Source organism: Fusarium redolens (genome assembly GCF_020744475.1).
Source record: "Fusarium redolens strain MPI-CAGE-AT-0023 chromosome Unknown BKA55scaffold_7, whole genome shotgun sequence".
NCBI classification, from domain to species: Eukaryota; Fungi; Ascomycota; class Sordariomycetes; order Hypocreales; family Nectriaceae; genus Fusarium; species Fusarium redolens.
In genome coordinates, this window is record NW_025763670.1 from 263292 (window position 1) to 281657 (window position 18366).

General features: G+C 49.0%; 7 protein-coding genes across 7 annotated transcripts; 4 read left to right on the top strand and 3 right to left on the bottom strand.

The window, feature by feature from the left end:
- Positions 1 to 1894: 1894 nt before the first annotated feature.
- On the bottom strand, positions 1895 to 3526 carry BKA55DRAFT_341887 (concanavalin A-like lectin/glucanase domain-containing protein). Its single transcript, XM_046185757.1, has 4 exons — positions 2918 to 3526; positions 2776 to 2831; positions 2219 to 2670; positions 1895 to 2170 (listed from the first exon to the last, which is right to left on the bottom strand). The coding sequence occupies exons 1-4, from the start codon at positions 3144 to 3146 to the stop codon at positions 1921 to 1923; spliced, it is 987 nt and encodes a 328-aa protein (XP_046049788.1). The 5' UTR covers positions 3147 to 3526; the 3' UTR covers positions 1895 to 1920.
- A 381-nt stretch (positions 3527 to 3907) lies between these two features.
- BKA55DRAFT_689039 (nucleotide-diphospho-sugar transferase) lies at positions 3908 to 6446 on the top strand (the record flags this gene model as incomplete). The annotated part of the gene is made up of 2 exons (XM_046199301.1): positions 3908 to 5146; positions 5193 to 6446. The coding sequence occupies 2 exons, from the start codon at positions 3908 to 3910 to the stop codon at positions 6444 to 6446; spliced, it is 2493 nt and encodes an 830-aa protein (XP_046049789.1).
- Positions 6447 to 7767: 1321 nt separating this feature from the next.
- On the top strand, positions 7768 to 9121 carry BKA55DRAFT_689040 (fatty acid desaturase-domain-containing protein; the record flags this gene model as incomplete). Its single annotated transcript, XM_046199302.1, has 4 exons — positions 7768 to 7821; positions 7871 to 8678; positions 8727 to 8895; positions 8944 to 9121. The coding sequence occupies 4 exons, from the start codon at positions 7768 to 7770 to the stop codon at positions 9119 to 9121; spliced, it is 1209 nt and encodes a 402-aa protein (XP_046049790.1).
- Positions 9122 to 9336: 215 nt separating this feature from the next.
- On the top strand, positions 9337 to 11837 carry BKA55DRAFT_341909 (fungal-specific transcription factor domain-containing protein). Its single transcript, XM_046185759.1, has 5 exons — positions 9337 to 9760; positions 9812 to 9977; positions 10027 to 10756; positions 10803 to 11398; positions 11448 to 11837. The coding sequence occupies exons 1-5, from the start codon at positions 9730 to 9732 to the stop codon at positions 11758 to 11760; spliced, it is 1836 nt and encodes a 611-aa protein (XP_046049791.1). The 5' UTR covers positions 9337 to 9729; the 3' UTR covers positions 11761 to 11837.
- Positions 11838 to 11914: 77 nt separating this feature from the next.
- BKA55DRAFT_689042 (uncharacterized protein) lies at positions 11915 to 12874 on the bottom strand (the record flags this gene model as incomplete). Its single annotated transcript, XM_046199303.1, has 1 exon — positions 11915 to 12874. One exon carries the CDS (start codon positions 12872 to 12874, stop codon positions 11915 to 11917), a length of 960 nt encoding a protein of 319 aa, XP_046049792.1.
- Positions 12875 to 13621: 747 nt separating this feature from the next.
- BKA55DRAFT_511021 (uncharacterized protein) lies at positions 13622 to 14644 on the top strand (the record flags this gene model as incomplete). Its single annotated transcript, XM_046187665.1, has 2 exons — positions 13622 to 14248; positions 14294 to 14644. 2 exons carry the CDS (start codon positions 13622 to 13624, stop codon positions 14642 to 14644), a joined length of 978 nt encoding a protein of 325 aa, XP_046049793.1.
- A 215-nt stretch (positions 14645 to 14859) lies between these two features.
- On the bottom strand, positions 14860 to 18110 carry BKA55DRAFT_565895 (10 TM acyl transferase domain found in Cas1p-domain-containing protein). The gene is made up of 3 exons (XM_046192556.1): positions 17355 to 18110; positions 15028 to 17304; positions 14860 to 14978 (listed from the first exon to the last, which is right to left on the bottom strand). Exons 1-3 carry the CDS (start codon positions 17853 to 17855, stop codon positions 14970 to 14972), a joined length of 2787 nt encoding a protein of 928 aa, XP_046049794.1. The 5' UTR covers positions 17856 to 18110; the 3' UTR covers positions 14860 to 14969.
- Positions 18111 to 18366: the final 256 nt, after the last annotated feature.

An 18366-nucleotide genomic window follows, 5' to 3' on the forward strand; every position in this document is an offset into this window, starting at 1 on the left:
CTGAGGATTGAGTTGATTGACCATTGACAAAAGTGCCCCATGATAAGAACGAACCCCTCGTCTAAACCTTGACCCCTCTTATCACGCACATCCTGGCCTCAATCACCAAAGTCTGCAACCTCTCTATCTCTCGTAACATCGGCCTCATCTCTCACAGTGATAAGCTTTCCAAGATCCAGCCCTAGATCAGCAATTGAGATCTCAATCTCCTTTTCCATCAAATTTTCACGTCTAGACATTTTCTTCGCCACCTAAAAACCTCCCGACGCAGGTACCGAGCATGAGAAAACAGGGATCACAGGAGCACACGCCCCTTGGCAAGACAGCTGGGCAATGCTTAATTTCGGGCCAAGACCCAATGATAAGGATGTGAATGACGACAGTTGAGATGGATTAGTGCAGCCACTCAAGAGCGATTTTTTAATCAGGAGAAGGAAAACCTTGCCTTGACATCTAGATCGACGATGGGTTAAAAATATCTCATCTGCCTGCTACAGTAGCAATGTACCCCCCAGCCTTGTTCCCTCTGGAAGCATGGCTGTTGTCCCCTTTCACAGGCCAATTGGGTATTTCTTCATGTGTCATGGACATATCTTCACGTGGCAGAAGCTCGAGGAAATGGAAATAGACTGGAATAGACTCTTGAGAAGAAGAAAGTCAATGGGAGAATGTTGAGAAACTGCGGCAGTGGCTCACAGTGGATCGAAGAAAAGATGCCACATTTTTTGGACGGGCCGGTAGAAGGTTTATTCTGAACAGGACCAAACCAGTCCATCATGAGTTTGGCTTTATGTCCGAGCTTTGAGACAACGGTCTCTCCGCTCAACTTCGTGTTTTCGCATCAGACCACTCCGCTTACTGATCTGATCGGCAAAGCAAAATGCTATGTAGAAGGGATAACAGCACCCATGTGAGTTTTTACGTGTTCATGTATCATGTTGGCCTCCTCATTGTTGCTTCAGTGACCTGTCGCCTTGCGTACAACACCTCACGCGCTGCAAACCTGAACATGTCACCGAGTGGCGTTTATTAGTGCGGTGATGGTGAGGGGAGAACATTTTGACGGGCAATTTTTTAATGCAAAGCTATTTTACCTCTAAAGCTCTGTTTAATGCCGAATTGAGTTCCCCTTTTAAAAAAGCTTCTGATCAATAACGTGGTTCTGCTATTAAATGCTGAGGCATCGAAAGAATGATACGGTTTCTTCTGTTCATCCCATGCCAGCTGACGACGACAGGGTTTGCAGGGCAGACACCAATTGCAAGGATGTATTTCTGGGAACCAGCCCCTCTTCGTTTGTCACTGACGCTGGACCGGTAGTGCATGGGTCGTCTGTACTCCGTACCCTGGTTTGTTATCTCGTGTTGGTCATGGACGTCTTTCCATACGAGTCCATCATCATCTGTTCAAGCAATTGAGCAAGAATCTGATGTTAATTCTCGTTAAAGAAAAGATGACCATGATCAAAGCATGAAGAGAGGAGATATCCTAATACAGACATCCCTTGTCCCGGTTCACCAGACAATACAGAGTTGATCACCACTCAGATGCACTGATCAGCATCGTCACTACATTCACACCCGTTCCGCCCCGCTCACCCTGGAAGTGTTCCGTCTACAGACTAGATCATGGATAATAGCACTAGAAAAAGAAAAAGAAAGAACGACAACCTGCAAAAGAATACGAACATTGTCCAAATAGCGCATGCAATAGCTTCCGCACCACCCTCTAGCCCTCCCCATCACAAGCCACGGCGTTTCTGTTATTTACCCTGCCTCCAAAGGGATATGCATGCCCCGCGTAAACAACATGGCGTATTTGATCATAAACAAAAAATATCCTCAATTAAAACAAACGCCGCTCATTAATCTATAGGTAATTCGTATATATGCAAAAAACGAGAAGGCTTTATCTAGTGGTTTAGGCCTTCTTCTCCACGTTTATTGACAAGCTGGGGACGTCGAATGTTACTGTCGTGTTGGCCGAGTATGCTTCTGTTCCCCAGGACATGTAGCCGATGTAGTCGGATGACGAGGGGTAATTCGCGTTGTCCATGGAGAGAATCTCCTCGATTAATGGCCAGAGATCACCGTCGAACTTTTCGGTGGGCTTGTCGACGTACCATGTCAAGACTTTTTGCTTGGCCTGGTTGGTATCGTAGTAGAGTTTGCTGCGACGGTTAGCATAGCTTCTCCTCTGCGCAAGAAGCTCAACTTACAATTCTGTGCCGTGAAGAGTCTTTGTCGCAAGGGGATTCGCTCCATCGACGTTGAAACCGAGAGGTTGTGTCGCAGGTCCAATGGCAGCAAACCACACCATGATTTCGTGCGACGCATCCTCACTGTCCTGCGCCTTCTTCTGATCGCTGTCCATGAACATATCCATCGCGACGTTGGCGTTTAGAAGATGGTTTTTCAAGTCGGTGAGGTCTGTCTTTGTAGCCGGTGTAGCGCCCTTTGCGGAACCGTTGCCAACGGCGTAAGTCCATTCAAAGTCGATCTCGATCTTGTCAATGGTGTTGAGCTTGGCGGGGAAGACGGAGCCGTCGACTTTGATGTTGGGGTAGGCATGGACGGGAGCGGTTTCGGGACCTTGAGGGTATTCCCATACTACGGACCATCGAGGAGCGGTTGTTTTTGTTGCGTAGGTTTCATTGTTGTTTATGTCGACCTGCCATGGTCAGTATCGGACGGGAGAGCTGGGTGTCGCATGATGGCATAACATGATATGCATCATGAGGAGGTATCATGATAGAGAAGTAGAGGATTGACTTACATATAAACATAATCCTCCGTCATCGCCTTCGTCCCAACCCCACTGATTAGGATTGACTGCGCGACAGTTAGCAAAGGTACAATCGTAACACAAGACTCGATTCCATCCCGAGTTACACTGCAACTCCGTAGCTTGTACTCACGTGTATATTCTTGGCCCTTGGTCTCAGGATGTACACCATAAGACTTTTGACAATGCTGTTCCGTCGTAATGCCATTCTTCTTCTTTGGTGCTGTCGGTTTCGGGTCCGGCTTGAACAAAGGCGGTCCACCCGATGCCTCTCGCGAACTGTTAAGACCGATCAACACACCCAGCGTGATAGCGATAGGAAGGGCCAAAAGGCCAAAATTGACGAGGAACCGGATCGTCATAATTTCTGCTGGTGTTTTTGAGCAGAGAGGAGAAAGGATTGAATAGAATTGGACCTCCAACAATGGAGGAGGGAAAAATGAACAAGCTTTTGCAACTGCGTAGACGTTATCATTCGCACAGGCTCATTATTCCTAAATTGGGCGGCCAGCCAATGCAATGCACACTCCCCCTCCCTTGCATATGCGGAGTGGTGCTCTGTGGAAATGCCGACATGCCAATCACGTAGCGCACTGCGCAAGCTGATAGCACGCTCGCAGCTGAAAATGCCCCTGATCTAAACCCGGGATTAACCCCTGCGCTGCGATACGAGAAGGGGGTGTTGCGTTAGTGCTGTTAGTTGTTCCTGGATTAGTCTCACGGCATGCTCGGGTCGTTCGCTCGTGTTAATGGGCTGGGCTGGAGCTTGTTTATTCCAAGAATAAACCAATCCTGTACCAATACTGTACATACTTTGCAGAGACTGGGGACGTACCAGTTGTGAACCTACCTAAACTCAAATCAACACACCCCCATCGGATCTCTCCTCTCTCTCCCTTGTTCTTTTTCTTCTTCTTTCTAGTCAATCTTCTCTCGTTTTCTTGGACTCTTGGGGTTTCTTTTCCTTTTCATACATCATTTGCAAGTACCAGTCACTCGTTAAAAACAAGAACACCCAAGGTTCGCCAAGATACGCCATTGACTTTTTATCGGCTTGCATACTTTTGTACCACGTTGTACCTGCGAAACCCAAACGCATGCGTCTCACCCGTCCAGAGTCAAGATGAACGGGCATCATGGCTATGCAGAGGGGGAGCAGGAGAGGGAGTATAGAGAGATGGTAGAGATCGACGTCCAGCGTCAACATCAGCAGCAGCATGAACAGAGACAGTATCAGCAGCAGGAGTACTTCCAGCAAGACCTCCACTCTCCATACGGTCCCCCAGAACAGCAATACACGCCGTATTCGCCCTACCATTCATCAACGGAAGAGTTTCAGGGCCGTTCTGTCACTGAGCAGGGACGACCGGCTAGACCTTCACCAGCGCACTTTGATGATTACAGTCCAGCGCCTGAATGGCCTCCACACATTGCCAATAGCCCTGGGCAGTACTTCAACGACACACCGGGTGGTTCACGCTCTGCATCGCCGACTCTGCGAAGCGGTAGAGAAACACCAGCTCGTCTGCATCACCACCCGGGCAATTCGTCCGTCGACTGGAGACCATCCAGCCTAATGGTCAGCTCCCGCACCCTCGTCAACAAATCGTCCAATGTCACTGACTCCGACAAACAGAACCAGAGCCACCTGAGTCTCGCTGCGCTTCTGCCCGGCGGGGGTTCACCTCAGAGCAGCAGCGCAAACACACTTTATAACAAGGATTATATCGTTGACAGTAGCGCTATTCAGCATGTGCATAAGCGCGATGACGCTGAGATCTGGGGTGGTTGGAAGCGATGGGTGTTTAGGCTCGTTCCTGTTCTCACGTTTGCCAATACTGGACTTTACATGGCGTATCTGGCGTTGAGAATCGCTTGCGTTATTTGGGCACAGAATGCGGCGCATACGACGTATGCTGGTGCGTGGATATTCATCGGTGTTGAGATTGCAACGGCGATTCCGTCATTGATGCATAATACGTGGACGATGTGGTCGATGAAGAAGAGAAATCGACCTAAGCTGCGATTGACAGGCAACGATGTGCCAACTGTCGATGCATTCATCACTTGCTGTGGTGAAGATGATGATTTGGTTATGGATACGGTGCGGGCGGCGTGTGATCTGGATTATCCCCGGGATCGATACAGAGTCATTCTGCTGGATGATGGAAAGTCTTCTGGTCTGGAGGAAGCGTGTGCGAAGTTGGCCATGACGTACCCGAACTTGTACTATATGGCTCGAGTCAAGATTCCCGGCCAACCTCATCATTTCAAGGCGGGTAACCTGAACTATGGTCTTGATGAGGTGCACAAACTGCCTGGAGGTGCCGGTCAATTCATGGCAGCTCTGGATGCCGATATGGTAAGTTTCTTCTCCTCATTGAACAACGACATACTTACAATTGTAGATTCCTGAGCGTGACTGGCTCCGTGCTATTCTTCCTCACATGCTCATCGACCCGAAGATGGCTCTTGCATGCCCTCCCCAACTCTTCTACAACACCCCTCCCTCCGATCCTCTCGCCCAGAGTCTCGATTTCTTCGTTCACGTGATCGAGCCCATCAAGGACGCTCTAGGTGTTGCTTGGTGCACTGGATCAGGCTACGTCGCTCGTCGTGAAGCTCTCGACGAGATTGGTAACTTCCCTCTTGGATCTCTCGCCGAAGATGTCGCTACGTCGACTCTCATGCTCGGTAAGGGCTGGAAGACGGCTTTCATCCACGAACCTCTCCAATTTGGTACTGTTCCTGAAGACTATGGCGGTCATCTTAAGCAGCGAACGCGATGGGCTATTGGAACAGTTGATACCTCTTTCAAGCTGAACTTTTGTCTTTGGGGCGATAAGGTTCGCCAAATGACCACCGCTCAGCGATTCTCGGGGTTCTTGTACGCCTCGTTGAGCATGTACACCATTTTGCTCACCATTTCGCTCTTCGCCATTCCGATTATCCTGATCATGCAGAAGCCTCTTGTGGCATATGCTACCGACGAGCAGCTCCGATGGTTAATCCGCGCGTGTTTCGCATCCGTCATCTCGAACCGTCTTTGCGAGTTTGCTCTCTTTATTCCCGCCGGTTATCACACCGGTCAGCGAGGTTCGCGGTACCAGCTCTGGATGTCTCCCTACATCGCGCTCTGCCTCATCCGATCGTTCATTCTGCCAACATGGCTCGGCGGTCAAACTCAAGCCTTCAAGCCCACAGGTTCGCTCGGCTCAGCCCTCAACGAGCGCGACGCCAAGCTCCGAAAGAACATGTTCCGACGTCTCTGGGGCATTCTTATCAACTATATGGCCCTTTTCCACTTCGCCTTTGTGTATCTCACCCTCGTCGCTGTGGTTCTCACATCGTTCCGATCATTCGTCACGACTCACACCGTTCGCGACACACTCACCGCCCTTCTCACCCACGCATTCTGGCCACCTCTTACATTCCTTTTTATCTGCAGTTCGCTCTGGACACCGATTTCTTACGCGATTGACCCGCCCGCTATGCCCGACCGCGAGGACCTGCTGAACCGAGATCCAAAGACGCAGGTGGCGCATCCAACCACCCAGAGCAAGAAGATCGCGTTTGGCGGTCAGGCTGCGTGGTTCGAGTTGGAATACACGACAACTACTATTTATACATGCCTGGTCTTTGTGTGCTCATTCATTTTCTAGAAATGAGATGGGGCATAATAACGAAATGAACTGTAACGATAATGTACGAGGGCCATACATACGAGGGAGGGAGCCCATGCTTCGTGGATGAGATGAAAAGGCGCAAAGACCAATTGGCAAGGGTACTCATTGTTTGTTATTGGATTGTTTTTTTACATGGTATGGTACATAGTGCACGCATCGCATTAAACATAAAGATAGAGATCAGCCCGTAAGCGGCATACGAATAATAGAATGGCATCAATTATCACATGGACCTCGGGGAGCCAAAAACGCGTGAGATCTTCAATTTGAGAGATAAGGACAACGAACCACAAGCCTCGCGATTGCACCATAAAATGTTAAGTACGTTGAACAAAAGTCTCCCAAGTTCACCATAAGATTGCATCAATCAATCCCAAAGTTGCCTGTATTTTTGTCACTTGTAACCGAGGTCTCGTTCCTTGCCTCCCCTCGACGAATTACCATTAAACCAGCCGCCAAATATCTCATGCATGAAGCATTGAATCAGTGTCAACATGTGAAACCTTGACTCGAACAGGCTTGACTCGAGAAGAGGCGCTTAACCTTGGCCCCAGTCCGCAAAACTCCCTTGGTCCGTATCTACGCGACTCAATCAGCACAAAAAACCTCTCAATCTAGCGGAACAACTTTTGTTCCAGAAATGTTCTCTGCGGCGCTCTAAATAACGTGACCAGTCAGCCACTCACGAAAGGTCAGACCCTTATCTGCGGTGTGCTCCACTCTCTTCAGGAACCGAAGACCGCATGTGAGATTAGATCTTCTCGTCTCGAAATTGCCTCTTCTCTCTACCTTAGCCTTTCGTATCAGAAGAGCGAGCCCACGGTACATTCTCTCACCGCAATTGAAAGCTCAACAAAACTGTAGAATAACAGCAAGGCTCCCTTGCAAGAAAGAACCCACTCGGTTAACCTCTGTGCTAAGCTCACAGCTTAAGGGTCTTTTCGTTCTCCACATCGTGAACACGTCTCCCTCTACTCTCCATGATCTCCCGCACATCGTGGGGCCGTGATTGGCCTGCCAGGAGTACAAGTTCTGGACCCCTATTCATGGGTCCCTGAGTTTGTGGTCTTTTCAGAAGTTTTTTTTTTCGTATGCTATTTCGGATTAGGTCAAGAGCCGTAATCCTGAGACGAGTCTGGTATCGGTAGCTAGAAATAAATAATAAGAGCTTTGTTGGGGCGGGAACCTTTTTCTTCTCCCCGTTACCCCCCTCTCTTCTTTCTCTCCTCCTCTTTAAACTTTTTTTTCTCCTCTCGAGTGAATCTTGACAATTGCATCTTCTGCAAACGTTAGCACAATGGCGACTCGACAGCGAACTGCCACCACCGTTGTGGTCGAGGACCTCCCCAAGGTAAGTCGGTCAAGAAGCTCCCCTCGTCGCACTCCTAACTCGTGTTCAGGTCACTCTTGAGGCCAAGTCTGAACCTCAATTCCCCGATATCAAGACCATCAAGGATGCCATCCCCGCGCACTGCTTCCAGCCCTCGCTCGTCACCTCATTCTACTACGTCTTCCGCGATTTTGCCATGGTCTCTGCTCTCGTCTGGGCTGCCCTCACCTACATCCCCAGCATTCCCGACCAGACCCTCCGCGTCGCAGCATGGATGGTCTACGGCTTCGTCCAGGGTCTCTTCTGCACCGGTATCTGGATTCTCGGCCATGAGTGCGGCCACGGCGCTTTCTCCCTCCACGGAAAGATCAACAATGTGACCGGCTGGTTCCTCCATTCGTTCCTCCTCGTCCCCTACTTCAGCTGGAAGTACTCTCACCACCGTCACCACCGCTTCACCGGCCACATGGATCTCGACATGGCTTTCGTCCCCAAGACCGAGCCCAAGCCTTCCAAGTCGCTCATGATTGCTGGCATTGACGTTGCTGAGCTTGTTGAGGATACACCCGCTGCTCAGATGGTGAAGCTCATCTTCCACCAGCTTTTCGGATGGCAGGCGTATCTTCTCTTCAACGCTAGCTCCGGTAAGGGCAGCAAGCAGTGGGAGCCCAAGACCGGCCTTGCCAAGTGGTTCCGAGTCAGTCACTTCGAGCCTACCAGCGCTGTTTTCCGCCCTAACGAGGCCATCTTTATCCTCATCTCCGATATTGGTCTTGCTCTTATGGGAACTGCTCTGTACTTTGCTTCCAAGCAAGTTGGTGTTTCAACCATTCTCTTCCTCTACGCTGTTCCCTACTTCTGGGTTCACCACTGGCTCGGTGAGTTCGAGATCAATCGAATCGATCGAATTTTTGCTGATTGATTAGTTGCCATTACCTACCTCCACCATCACCACACCGAGCTTCCTCACTACACCGCTGAGGGCTGGACCTACGTCAAGGGTGCTCTCGCCACTGTCGACCGTGAGTTTGGCTTCATCGGAAAGCACCTCTTCCACGGTATCATTGAGAAGCACGTTGTCCACCATCTGTTCCCGTAAGTCACCTGTCTCAATGGCACCGATTCACGTCTAACTCCTCCTAGTAAGATCCCCTTCTACAAGGCTGACGAGGCTACCGAGGCCATCAAGCCCGTCATCGGCGACCACTACTGCCACGACGATCGCAGCTTCCTGGGCCAGCTGTGGACCATCTTCGGCAGCCTCAAGTACGTCGAGCACGACCCTACCACCCCGGGCGCCATGCGTTGGGCAAAGGAGTAGAGCTCCGGGTCTGGTACTGCTGCTGGGGCAAAGTGATAGACAATTGTGATAGACATAAACGATAGATCAAGTTAGACACGACACGCGACATACGCGATTAGAAAGAAACTAGAGCATTTGGTTTTCGCGCTTGGGACGCAATAAAATGGAGTTTGTTTGTTAAACTGGAGATTGAAGGGATTTGTTGAGTGAGGCACAGCCTGAGAAGCATGATTCAATCCCCGCACTTCTCGCCTCCGGGACGTTTTAATTATCTTCCGCCAAATGCCAAGTCCGCTCTCCGCCACTGAAGTCCAAACAGTGTCTCAAGAATGTGAGGAGACAGAATCGTGAACCACTGAGATGGCAGGATAAATGAGATATCACCTATTCTCTAGCGCAAACATGAAATTGGGTAGCATCATAGATATTCTCACATTTGCCACGATAAGGGGTGATTGATATTCAGGGATGAAATTGTCAAGGTTCAAGGTCAAGGTACCCTAGAACCCCCGAAGCCCCTGTTAGTGCGGCGGAGTTTTGGCGGGCTTTCCGCTGCGCCGTTATCCGACAATGCATCTTGCAGTGCAGGTTTCAATCAATTGAGATCTGTTCAATTAAGAATCGATATGGAGACAGCGCAATCAAGTAGAAGAAAAGGTGAGAGTATGGTTAAATTCTAAGCAGAGATTGGCCTAATATCGTTTATAGCGTGCGATTATTGTGTGTCGCGGAAGATTAAATGCGACGGGCGCAAACCGACATGCTCTAATTGCACGCTATACGCTGTTACCTGCAAGACGACTGTAACAAGTCGTAGAAAGGCGCCTCGCAATGGTGGAATCACTCCGGCACCCATAGCGCAATCTGAGACTCAGTAGGTACCTGTAATTGAGTTTTGTTTCGTTGTTGTTAATGACGCAAAGACCCGATCGTATGGCCTCTCTTGAAGAGCGCTTAGCTAACATTGAGGCTCTGCTCACCGCGCTTGGGGGACAAACAACACAGCCTGGACTCGACATTTCTCTCAGCGATATTGATGCTTCTGGGTCCTCGAATAATTGGGGCATTTCGCCGATTCAGACACCTTTGGACGTAGCCCATTGCGACGATGCAGCCCTCTTAAACGCGAACTCTCAATTGACCAAGGCTGCGACCTCAGATCAGCTCGAGCTCGCTCCTCTGTCAGAAGTCCTCCCACTTGTGGACAACTATTTCCGTAATTACAACACCATAGTCCCACTATTCGACGAGAATGCATTCATGCGCATGCTTCTCGATTGGTACTCTTCATCAACAAAACGCTCTATGGTCACATGGGCTGCTATAAATGTCGTCTTGGCCATCAATTATCGCATCCTTGAGGGAAAGACAATGGACGACCCTGCATTTTCCAAAAGTATTCGCAATGTACGTTCTGTAATGTCAGAGCTAATGACGCAAGGCCAGGACTTGATGGGATTGCAAGTGCTTCTGGGCATGGTGATCCTGTTTCAAGGGTCTTCAGAGGTCCAACTCGCTATCGTTTTAACTGCGAGTGTCATTCGGCTTGCGCAAAGTCTCCGGCTGAACTCGAAGAAGGCGCTGAAAGGACTCCCGAAATCAGAGCAAGCACATAGAACCCGTCTGTTCTGGCTTTCGTACATCTATGACAGGGTACGTTGAACTCACCAGCTATACCCATGATACTAACGACTGGCAGGAAATGGCCCAAAAGTCCCAATGCCCGTATCACCAGCCCGACAGTGAAACAGACATGGACCTACCAGAAGCAGACCCTGAAGACAATCTCGGTGTCATTACCTCATCGACTGACACCATTCGGTTCAACTACCTCCGTTCATGCGCCAAGTTTGCATTCATCCAAGGAAAAGCCCATGATGTTCTCTACAGCCAACAGTCCCATACCCTCACACCAGAAAAGAAAGCCAGCTCAATCACCCGTGTAGAAGAGATGCTACAAGAATGGGTGGACGAAATACCCCCTGAGCTTCGCACCACAGAGGGTATTGGGAAGAGGCTATCCCCAGTAGCTAGGGATATGATGACGAACTTATGGTCTCGCCACATTGAGACCCGGATCAAGATTCACTCGATATTTACCTTTGAAGATACATGGATCAACAGAGTGAGGCGGTATTTGTCACCCGCTGTGATAGATATCAGCGACGACGTTGATGGGGAGGTTAGAAGAGCGGATCTTACGCCTCTACCAGCGGGGTGGGAGGAATGTGTCGGATATAGTCGAGTCTGTTTGGAGTTACTCAGTTCGGCAAAACTGACAGAGTATATTCTATGGTAAGCCCCCCGAAGCTTCTTCTACTGTTGATACTGACAGAAGTGATAGGCTACATACATGCACCGCACTCCCATGCCTGATCCTCATCATAGTCAACATGATCGAGTTTCCCGACCACGATCTTGTTACTCAAGATAGGAAGCTTTTGGATAGTTGTTTTGGAGCCTTTGACGATATGATCAAATATCTGCCCAAAGAGCCGTTTGGCACAATATTATCTATTTCTCATCAGTTGGATCGAAGGGCCAGGGGGCAGGTTTACCGCACTATGTTGACGAAAGGGGATATATCTTATGACGGTGATTTCCAGATGAGTCCTTCGACTGCGTGGGCGCTTTTGGATGACATCGAGTTTCAGTAAGGGAAGACCTGCTCACCATATTATCAAGCATTAGTTCAGTCCAATCCCATACAATGTCTTGAATCCTAGCTTACCTTACAAAACACATCTTGGGGAAACAACGTTACACAAGGCATGCAATACGTGGTTTAATATCACCGGCTATGATATAATTCTATGGTATAGCGCCTGCAGTTCCCCTGATAGCCCTCTCATTCTCCTCAGTCAACTCTACACCAAAATACTTTCTCAAAGCATCCAACCTCTCCTCTTCCGTCCTGAAAGTCTTTTCCCACTTAGTCTCTCCACCCTTTCTATACTTAAACACATTCCCATCGATGATAAAGTTTCCATCAATGACACCACCCACGTTTTTCAAGTCCCTAGCGCTTCCATCTGAATAATCCTCCTTCTCAGAAGTGAACTGCACACTAACGACCTTGAAAGTGAAGAAGCTTGAGGGACTCTTGGACGGAGACATGTTCATGACTCGAATATCTTCAGGGAGAACCTCATAGTCCATAAAGCACCACTGAGGAAACCACTCGCCTCTGTCATGAGAGCGATACTCGTATATCCAGAGCTTTTGATTGCTGACATTTTGCGCGATGGTATCATGCCGCAATCGCATTTGAACACCGTCTGATCGCTTATGAACAAGCTCGTGCACAACTTCCAACGGCTCCGTCGGGTTTCGTGCCCCAAACCCAACATCAACGGCATAAGTCCTCCCAGCAATAATCACCAAGCTGAGACAATGTGAACTGCCGCCAAATCTTCCAGCGTCAGGGTTAAAGACCCTTGCTCCAACCATGTAGGCATGATAACCCAGCGAGAGAAGAACTGTGTTGAACAAAGTGTTGTTCTCCATACAATAACCGCCTCGCTTCTCATTTACGATTTTATCGTAGAGATGATCGGCGTTGACGTCGACGGTGCGATGCCATGAGTAGTGAAGAGTAAGATTCTCAAACGGAACTGCGAGAATTTGTTGTTTTGTTAAAGTGTCGAGGTATGACTGTTGGTCTTCAGATGAGAGGTTGCTGATGTTGTACTGACGATCAGATGCCGGAAAGGCAATTCGATCGTAGTATTTCTCGAGCTGAGACTTGCTGTATCGAATTCGGTCCGCCATATTGGAGTTGCCTGGAATTTAATCCGAGAATATCTGGTATTTAGGACCATATATTAGTTATTTTGATGTCGGATACCGGATTTGTAATCAGTCATCGGGCGGCTATGGGTGTCGGCTTTTGGAGACGCTTGATGTGGATCATGTTGATATCAATGAGGTCATTGGTCAATCAAGACTGTGACGCTATTGAAGCTGAACCACGGCATTGTGGTCTACTCATGACACCCGAGGATGTTCATATACAAGCCTAACTGAGGTTGTCATGGGTGAGTAAGCATGCAGTAAATAAGTTATGCCGTGTAACTAACCTGAATGTTAAAGTGGTTTCTATGAAACGCCATTGGCTACGAACGTAAAGGTTTCTGCCGTTTCGAAACTTGAATAACTAGAGTATCCTAGCAAAATCAGGGAAATATTAAAGGAGTTATTGACCAAGATAGTGAATATTATTGCTTCGCCGACTAATTGATATGCAGATTGGTGAGCTGTTCCGGTGTGAAAATGCCTGGGAGTTCCGTGGAACTCCGACCTACCCGGAACTCCAGCCAACTCCGCCAAGCGAAAGGATTCACTGATGAAATTGCAACTCATGCCAGAACAGCCATAGAATTGTATTTATATAAATAGTGCAAGAGTCACTCTATAATCATGATCATTCTCTGTATCCGAATCCATTATCGAGAGCTGGCTTGATAGTATTTTGCCCTCTGAAGCTGCCGTCAGTAGCTCACGACTTACACCATTAACATGACGGGAACAATCATCATAACCGGTGCCAATGGGTCTCTCGCCCTCGCCTATATAACCCACCTCATAAAGACCCATCCATCCTACACCGTCCTCGCAACAGTCCGCAATGCGTCCCCCTCAGATCCCAACACCGCTCAACTCTCATCTCTCCTCTCCTTACACCCCAAATCCTCCATCGAAGCTCTCGATCTCTCTCTTCTCTCCAACGTACGAAGCTTCTCTGAAAACACAGTGAGGCGTATAGTTGCCGGTGAAATACCTCCTATAAAAGCTATCATCTGCAACGCTTTCACAATGTCTGTCACAGAGCAGATTTATACTCCTGATGGGTTCGAGAGGACGTTTCAGGTTAATCACTTGTCTCATTTTGTTTTGGTGCTAAAGTTGATTGGTAGTATGGTGAGTGATGGGAGGGTTGTGATGCTTGGTTCGAATACGCACTATACGGATCGTTCGCACCCGCTTTTTAAACAACGACCTGGTATTCCAGAGGATACTGAGCTGTTGGTCAAGCCGAGGCCTGATAAGAAGGGGAAAGAGTATGATGGAGGATTTCATCGGTATGGAAATTCGAAGTTGGCGAACATCATGTTTATGCACGATCTCAACGCCAAGCTTGAAAAGGTAAGCTATAGTCATTACCTGGATATCATCAAGCTGACATGTTAGAATCCCAAGCTCTCTGGTATCACAGCTATAGCAATGGACCCAGGCGGCATGGTCGATTCCCGTGCGCACAGGATTCAGACGCCGTTTATGCGGCTTGCGTTTAGTCTTGTACTTATATCACTCCCTGTTCTTCGACACTTCACCGATACTATGCGGCCAGCAGCGCAATCAGGTCGAGAATTGGTGGAGTTGAGCGTTGGTGAGAAATTTAAGGGCACAAAGGGGTATTTCATGGGTACCAGACGGGAAGAAGAGGACGTTGTGTGTAAGGATCTCCACAAGAGGGAGTTGTTGTGGAATGCTTGCTGGAAGTGGGCTGGAATGAGGGAGGAGGAGACTGTTCTGCCTTAACAGAGCTGAAGGCTTGGGCCTGTATGGTTGATAAGACGCATGAAGTGTCAAGAGGGACATTTCTTTTTGTTATCTCCCTGCACTGGACATGACCAGCGGCAAGTAAATTGCGTGTAAGGATGAACACAGACGAAGAAATAGCCGGCGGACAGAAACAAAAGCCACATTACAGATGGAAGGCAGCAAGATACCATCGTAAGTATGATCATAAGATATTGAGTCTCAATTTCTATATTCAAGTCTACAGGACCCATGTACACCTAATCACCAAACAAACCGAAACAGAAAACGCCCTCTAAGAGCCATGAATGAACGTTTTAACGCTTTAGTACAACTGCAACCTGTTAGCATCACCTCTCAAGCAGCGACTAAAGTTGACTTACCCAGTTGAGCAGCCACATCACTCCAAGGATGGCTGCAACGCGCATGTGAAGGCCAGTCGTAACAGACTTGGCAAAGTCTTTTGCGCGGTCCAAGTGAACGTTGTTAAGCATGGGCATGTTCTCCCATACAGGCTCGACAATCTTCAACTCGCCCTCATCTTCCTCATCTCCCACAATCTCTTGGATTCCTTGCTTTGGCTTGGCCTCACCCAGAATGAGCTTGACGATCTTGCCAGATGCTTCAGCAACCAGGTGGCTGACCCAGAAGAAGATGGGGACAATGACTGCGAGATCTCGCCAGCGGTCATTGAGGAGACTGGCATCGCCCTTGAAGATATCCAAGAGAAGGACGCCCTTCGTGTCAGCGGCTAGAAAGACGTGGAACTGCAGGATGAATGTCTCAAGAGAGCATCGACCGAGCCACGCCGCGGCAGTAGAGTAGTAGTTCCTCATGGTGGAAGTTGCGTTTCGGAGAGCGATGAAGGCAAGAATAGGCACCGCCGAAATGACCGGATGCATCATGATATAGATCTTCCTGTCACCAGTGTATGTGCAGAGGTAAGCATAGCCAAGGATTGATAGGGCGGAAGGAATGATGGCAGCTTTGTAGTTGGTGTACCAGGCAGAATCACGCTCGAGTCGCTGTTGCGCGACACCAGCGAGCATACCGACAAACACAATGGCTCCATCGAGGGTGACTCTGAACATCCACTCGTCGAGGTTCCACTTGATGCGGAAGACGACATCAAGGATTGCAAAGGTCCATTTGAGGATTGGGGTGAAGTTGAGAAGGACTGTAACGAGAATGAAAGAGACAAAGATCTTGCTCGTGACAATCTTGACACTATCGTTGAAGCCAGAGCAGATAGCCATGGTGGCATAGACAACCATGAACCAGAAGCTGACCAAGGGCGCGAAGTAGTAAAACATGTAGTCGGTTCCCATAACGTAGGGAAGGGCGCAGCTCAGGATGTTCAGGCGCAGCATGACACTAGCAATGCGACGGAATGAAAAGTCCTTCTTGGAGAGGAAGTAGATGGTATGTCCATATCCCGTTTGGAACAGGTAGGCAGCGACAAGCAATCGGATGAAGATGTAAATGGGAAGATTGCGAATCGCGCCAGTCCAATGGTAAATAAGAATGGCAGCCTGCATCCAGCCCTTCCACTCTTCAGTCTGATCTCTTGAGAGGACGCCAGCATCCTCTTCAACTTTCGTGGGGGTGGTGGTAGCCTCAGCGACTGGAAGACGAGGCGCACGGAACATTGTCTTGCGTATGGTGAGGCCTGCGATAATGACACAGATTGCAATGAGGAGGTAAAATTCATTAGGAATAAACTCCTTCATTCCCTTGGAGAATAGATGGGTACGGTCGGCAGCGAAACAGTAGAGAAGAGAAACAGCAAGCATGCCAACCTTCATATCGAGCCACTTGATCTCGATGGAAGAGACGAGAGTGACGCCCTCGTAGCAGATGCATGCAATGACGTAGAGGGTAGCGAGGCCGAGAATGGCAATCTGAACCCATGGTCGCGAGCCGTAATCTGTGCAGCAGGTTCGAGTGTAGGGATATCCGTTCAATCGGTCAAGCTTGGCGTTACATCGGGCATTGAGCAGAATGTTGGCTTTAATCTCAGCGACGGTGTCAATGACGTGGAAGCCAGTTTGAGTCCTGTCGACAATTGCCTCAGGCTGATTGAGCGAGAGTTGAGGGAATGCTCGTAGCAGACGGAGGTTGTGTTCTTCTTCCTGGCTGTAGATGACGGTGTCAATGTTTTCGACCTCGCCCTTGTGAATACCCTTAGGTCCAGTACGCGATTTAGGAAGTTCATTGTAGTATGGAGGTGCGACGGGGGCGATGAAGACTTCGTTACCAACGCCTTCGACAGGATCCATTGGTCCTGTACCGAACTTGGTGAGGTCTCCAAAGTGAAGGATGTCGGTGATGTTGTCCAAAGCGACGGCGAACCGCTTGTCAGACTCATTGCCGAAGAAGTTACCGGCGTACCAAGCACCAGCGCCTAGCATAATGAGACCAGGATCGGAGCCATGGTGCTCTTCCTTTCGCTTCGCCTTCTCTTCAGCGGACTCCTTGACCGTGCTGTGCTTGTGCTTGTCTTCGCTAATTCGCTCGAGCTGTTCTCGTAGCGGGTGGCCTGGTTCGGTATGGTAAAACGGGTTCCAGATATGTAGCATTCGAACGCCATTAAAGGTTGTGTTGTAGCTTCGGTGAGGCTTGGCTTTCTTGCGACCTTCCATGGCCTTCTTACGATCCAACTAATTGGCAGTTAGTAGCAGAACAATGCGCGGATGCGAGTACAATTTACCAATCGCGCAGTGCCCCAGTATATCTGTCGTGTTGTTGAGTCGCCCGAGAAGACCAAATGGCGATCACCCATGCAATCCTTTATGTCCTGCGCCGTGTAATGATGCAGCATACATCCATCAGGCTGCCAATTCGTGAACGGCTTCCTCGCACCCGTCTCATCCGGAGCATGGATCCAGCTTCCATTTCGTTCACTCTCGCCTAGCAGCGCTCTACATCGATATGGATCATCTGAAGAATAAATATTGTGAAACGTCAACGAGCTCAACAAGACAAGACAAAAGACAATTGGAAGAAATCTCGCCGCGAAGGCCATGGGCCACGATGGTTCCGACATGATGTAAGAGAATGTGGTTATGCGTCGGATGAAGGCCAAGAACCTGCGAAGTGACGAGATGAGAAGATAAAGGGCTCTCTTGGCCTTGGACAAGTATGAAGAGACATTCTGGTGGCTTAAGAAGGGTTGCGTCCCTTGCTTCACCCCCTGAGACCGTTGGGGCATGTTGGTATGAATGGAGGACGCTTGGAATGAACTAACGGCATGCCTAGATTGAGGTGTGTCCAAAAGGAGCTGGGCAGAAGAAAAGGAGAGACAAGAGCTAAAGCCACGGGGGAAAAAAGGAAACAAGCTGATTCAGAGAGTAACAGAAAAGGAGAAGGAATAAATGAGCGGAAGCATAGGGCAGTAAACAAAAAGAAAAGAAAGAAAGAGTCACTATGGTAAAAGAGCCGATGATGATACTGTACGAAAATGCAGTGTCACCTGTCACAACAGCCACTGACACGGAAGGCAAGATACTTATCACACAGACATTTCGACCCCTAAAAAGAACCCCTCAAAGATAAAAATCGCACTTGTCAGGTCCCCTCATCTCTAACCTAACGTCAAGTCCAGTAGTCTATTACTAGCCTCTCCCTCTAGCACCCTCCGTTGCAGCACGGACATGCACTACAGCTCAATAGCCAGCGCCACGCAATAAGGCACCCCTGACTAGAAAAGCAAGGGAGCGCTT

Excerpts from the sequence above, each read along its gene's own strand:
- BKA55DRAFT_341887 (XM_046185757.1), bottom strand. The coding sequence starts at position 3,146 with ATGACGATCCGGTTCCTCGTCAATTTTGGCCTTTTGGCCCTTCCTATC. Across the intron at positions 2,832-2,917 it reads CAAGGGCCAAGAATATACAC|TCAATCCTAATCAGTGGGGT; the intron begins GTGAGTACAAGC and ends ACTGTCGCGCAG. Across the intron at positions 2,171-2,218 it reads ACTCTTCACGGCACAGAATT|CAAACTCTACTACGATACCA; the intron begins GTAAGTTGAGCT and ends TAACCGTCGCAG.
- BKA55DRAFT_341909 (XM_046185759.1), top strand. The coding sequence starts at position 9,730 with ATGGAGACAGCGCAATCAAGTAGAAGAAAAG. Across the intron at positions 9,761-9,811 it reads GCAATCAAGTAGAAGAAAAG|CGTGCGATTATTGTGTGTCG; the intron begins GTGAGAGTATGG and ends TATCGTTTATAG. Across the intron at positions 10,757-10,802 it reads TTTCGTACATCTATGACAGG|GAAATGGCCCAAAAGTCCCA; the intron begins GTACGTTGAACT and ends AACGACTGGCAG.
- BKA55DRAFT_565895 (XM_046192556.1), bottom strand. The coding sequence starts at position 17,855 with ATGCCCCAACGGTCTCAGGGGGTGAAGCAAGGGACGCAACCCTTCTTA. Across the intron at positions 17,305-17,354 it reads ACTGGGGCACTGCGCGATTG|TTGGATCGTAAGAAGGCCAT; the intron begins GTAAATTGTACT and ends ACTGCCAATTAG.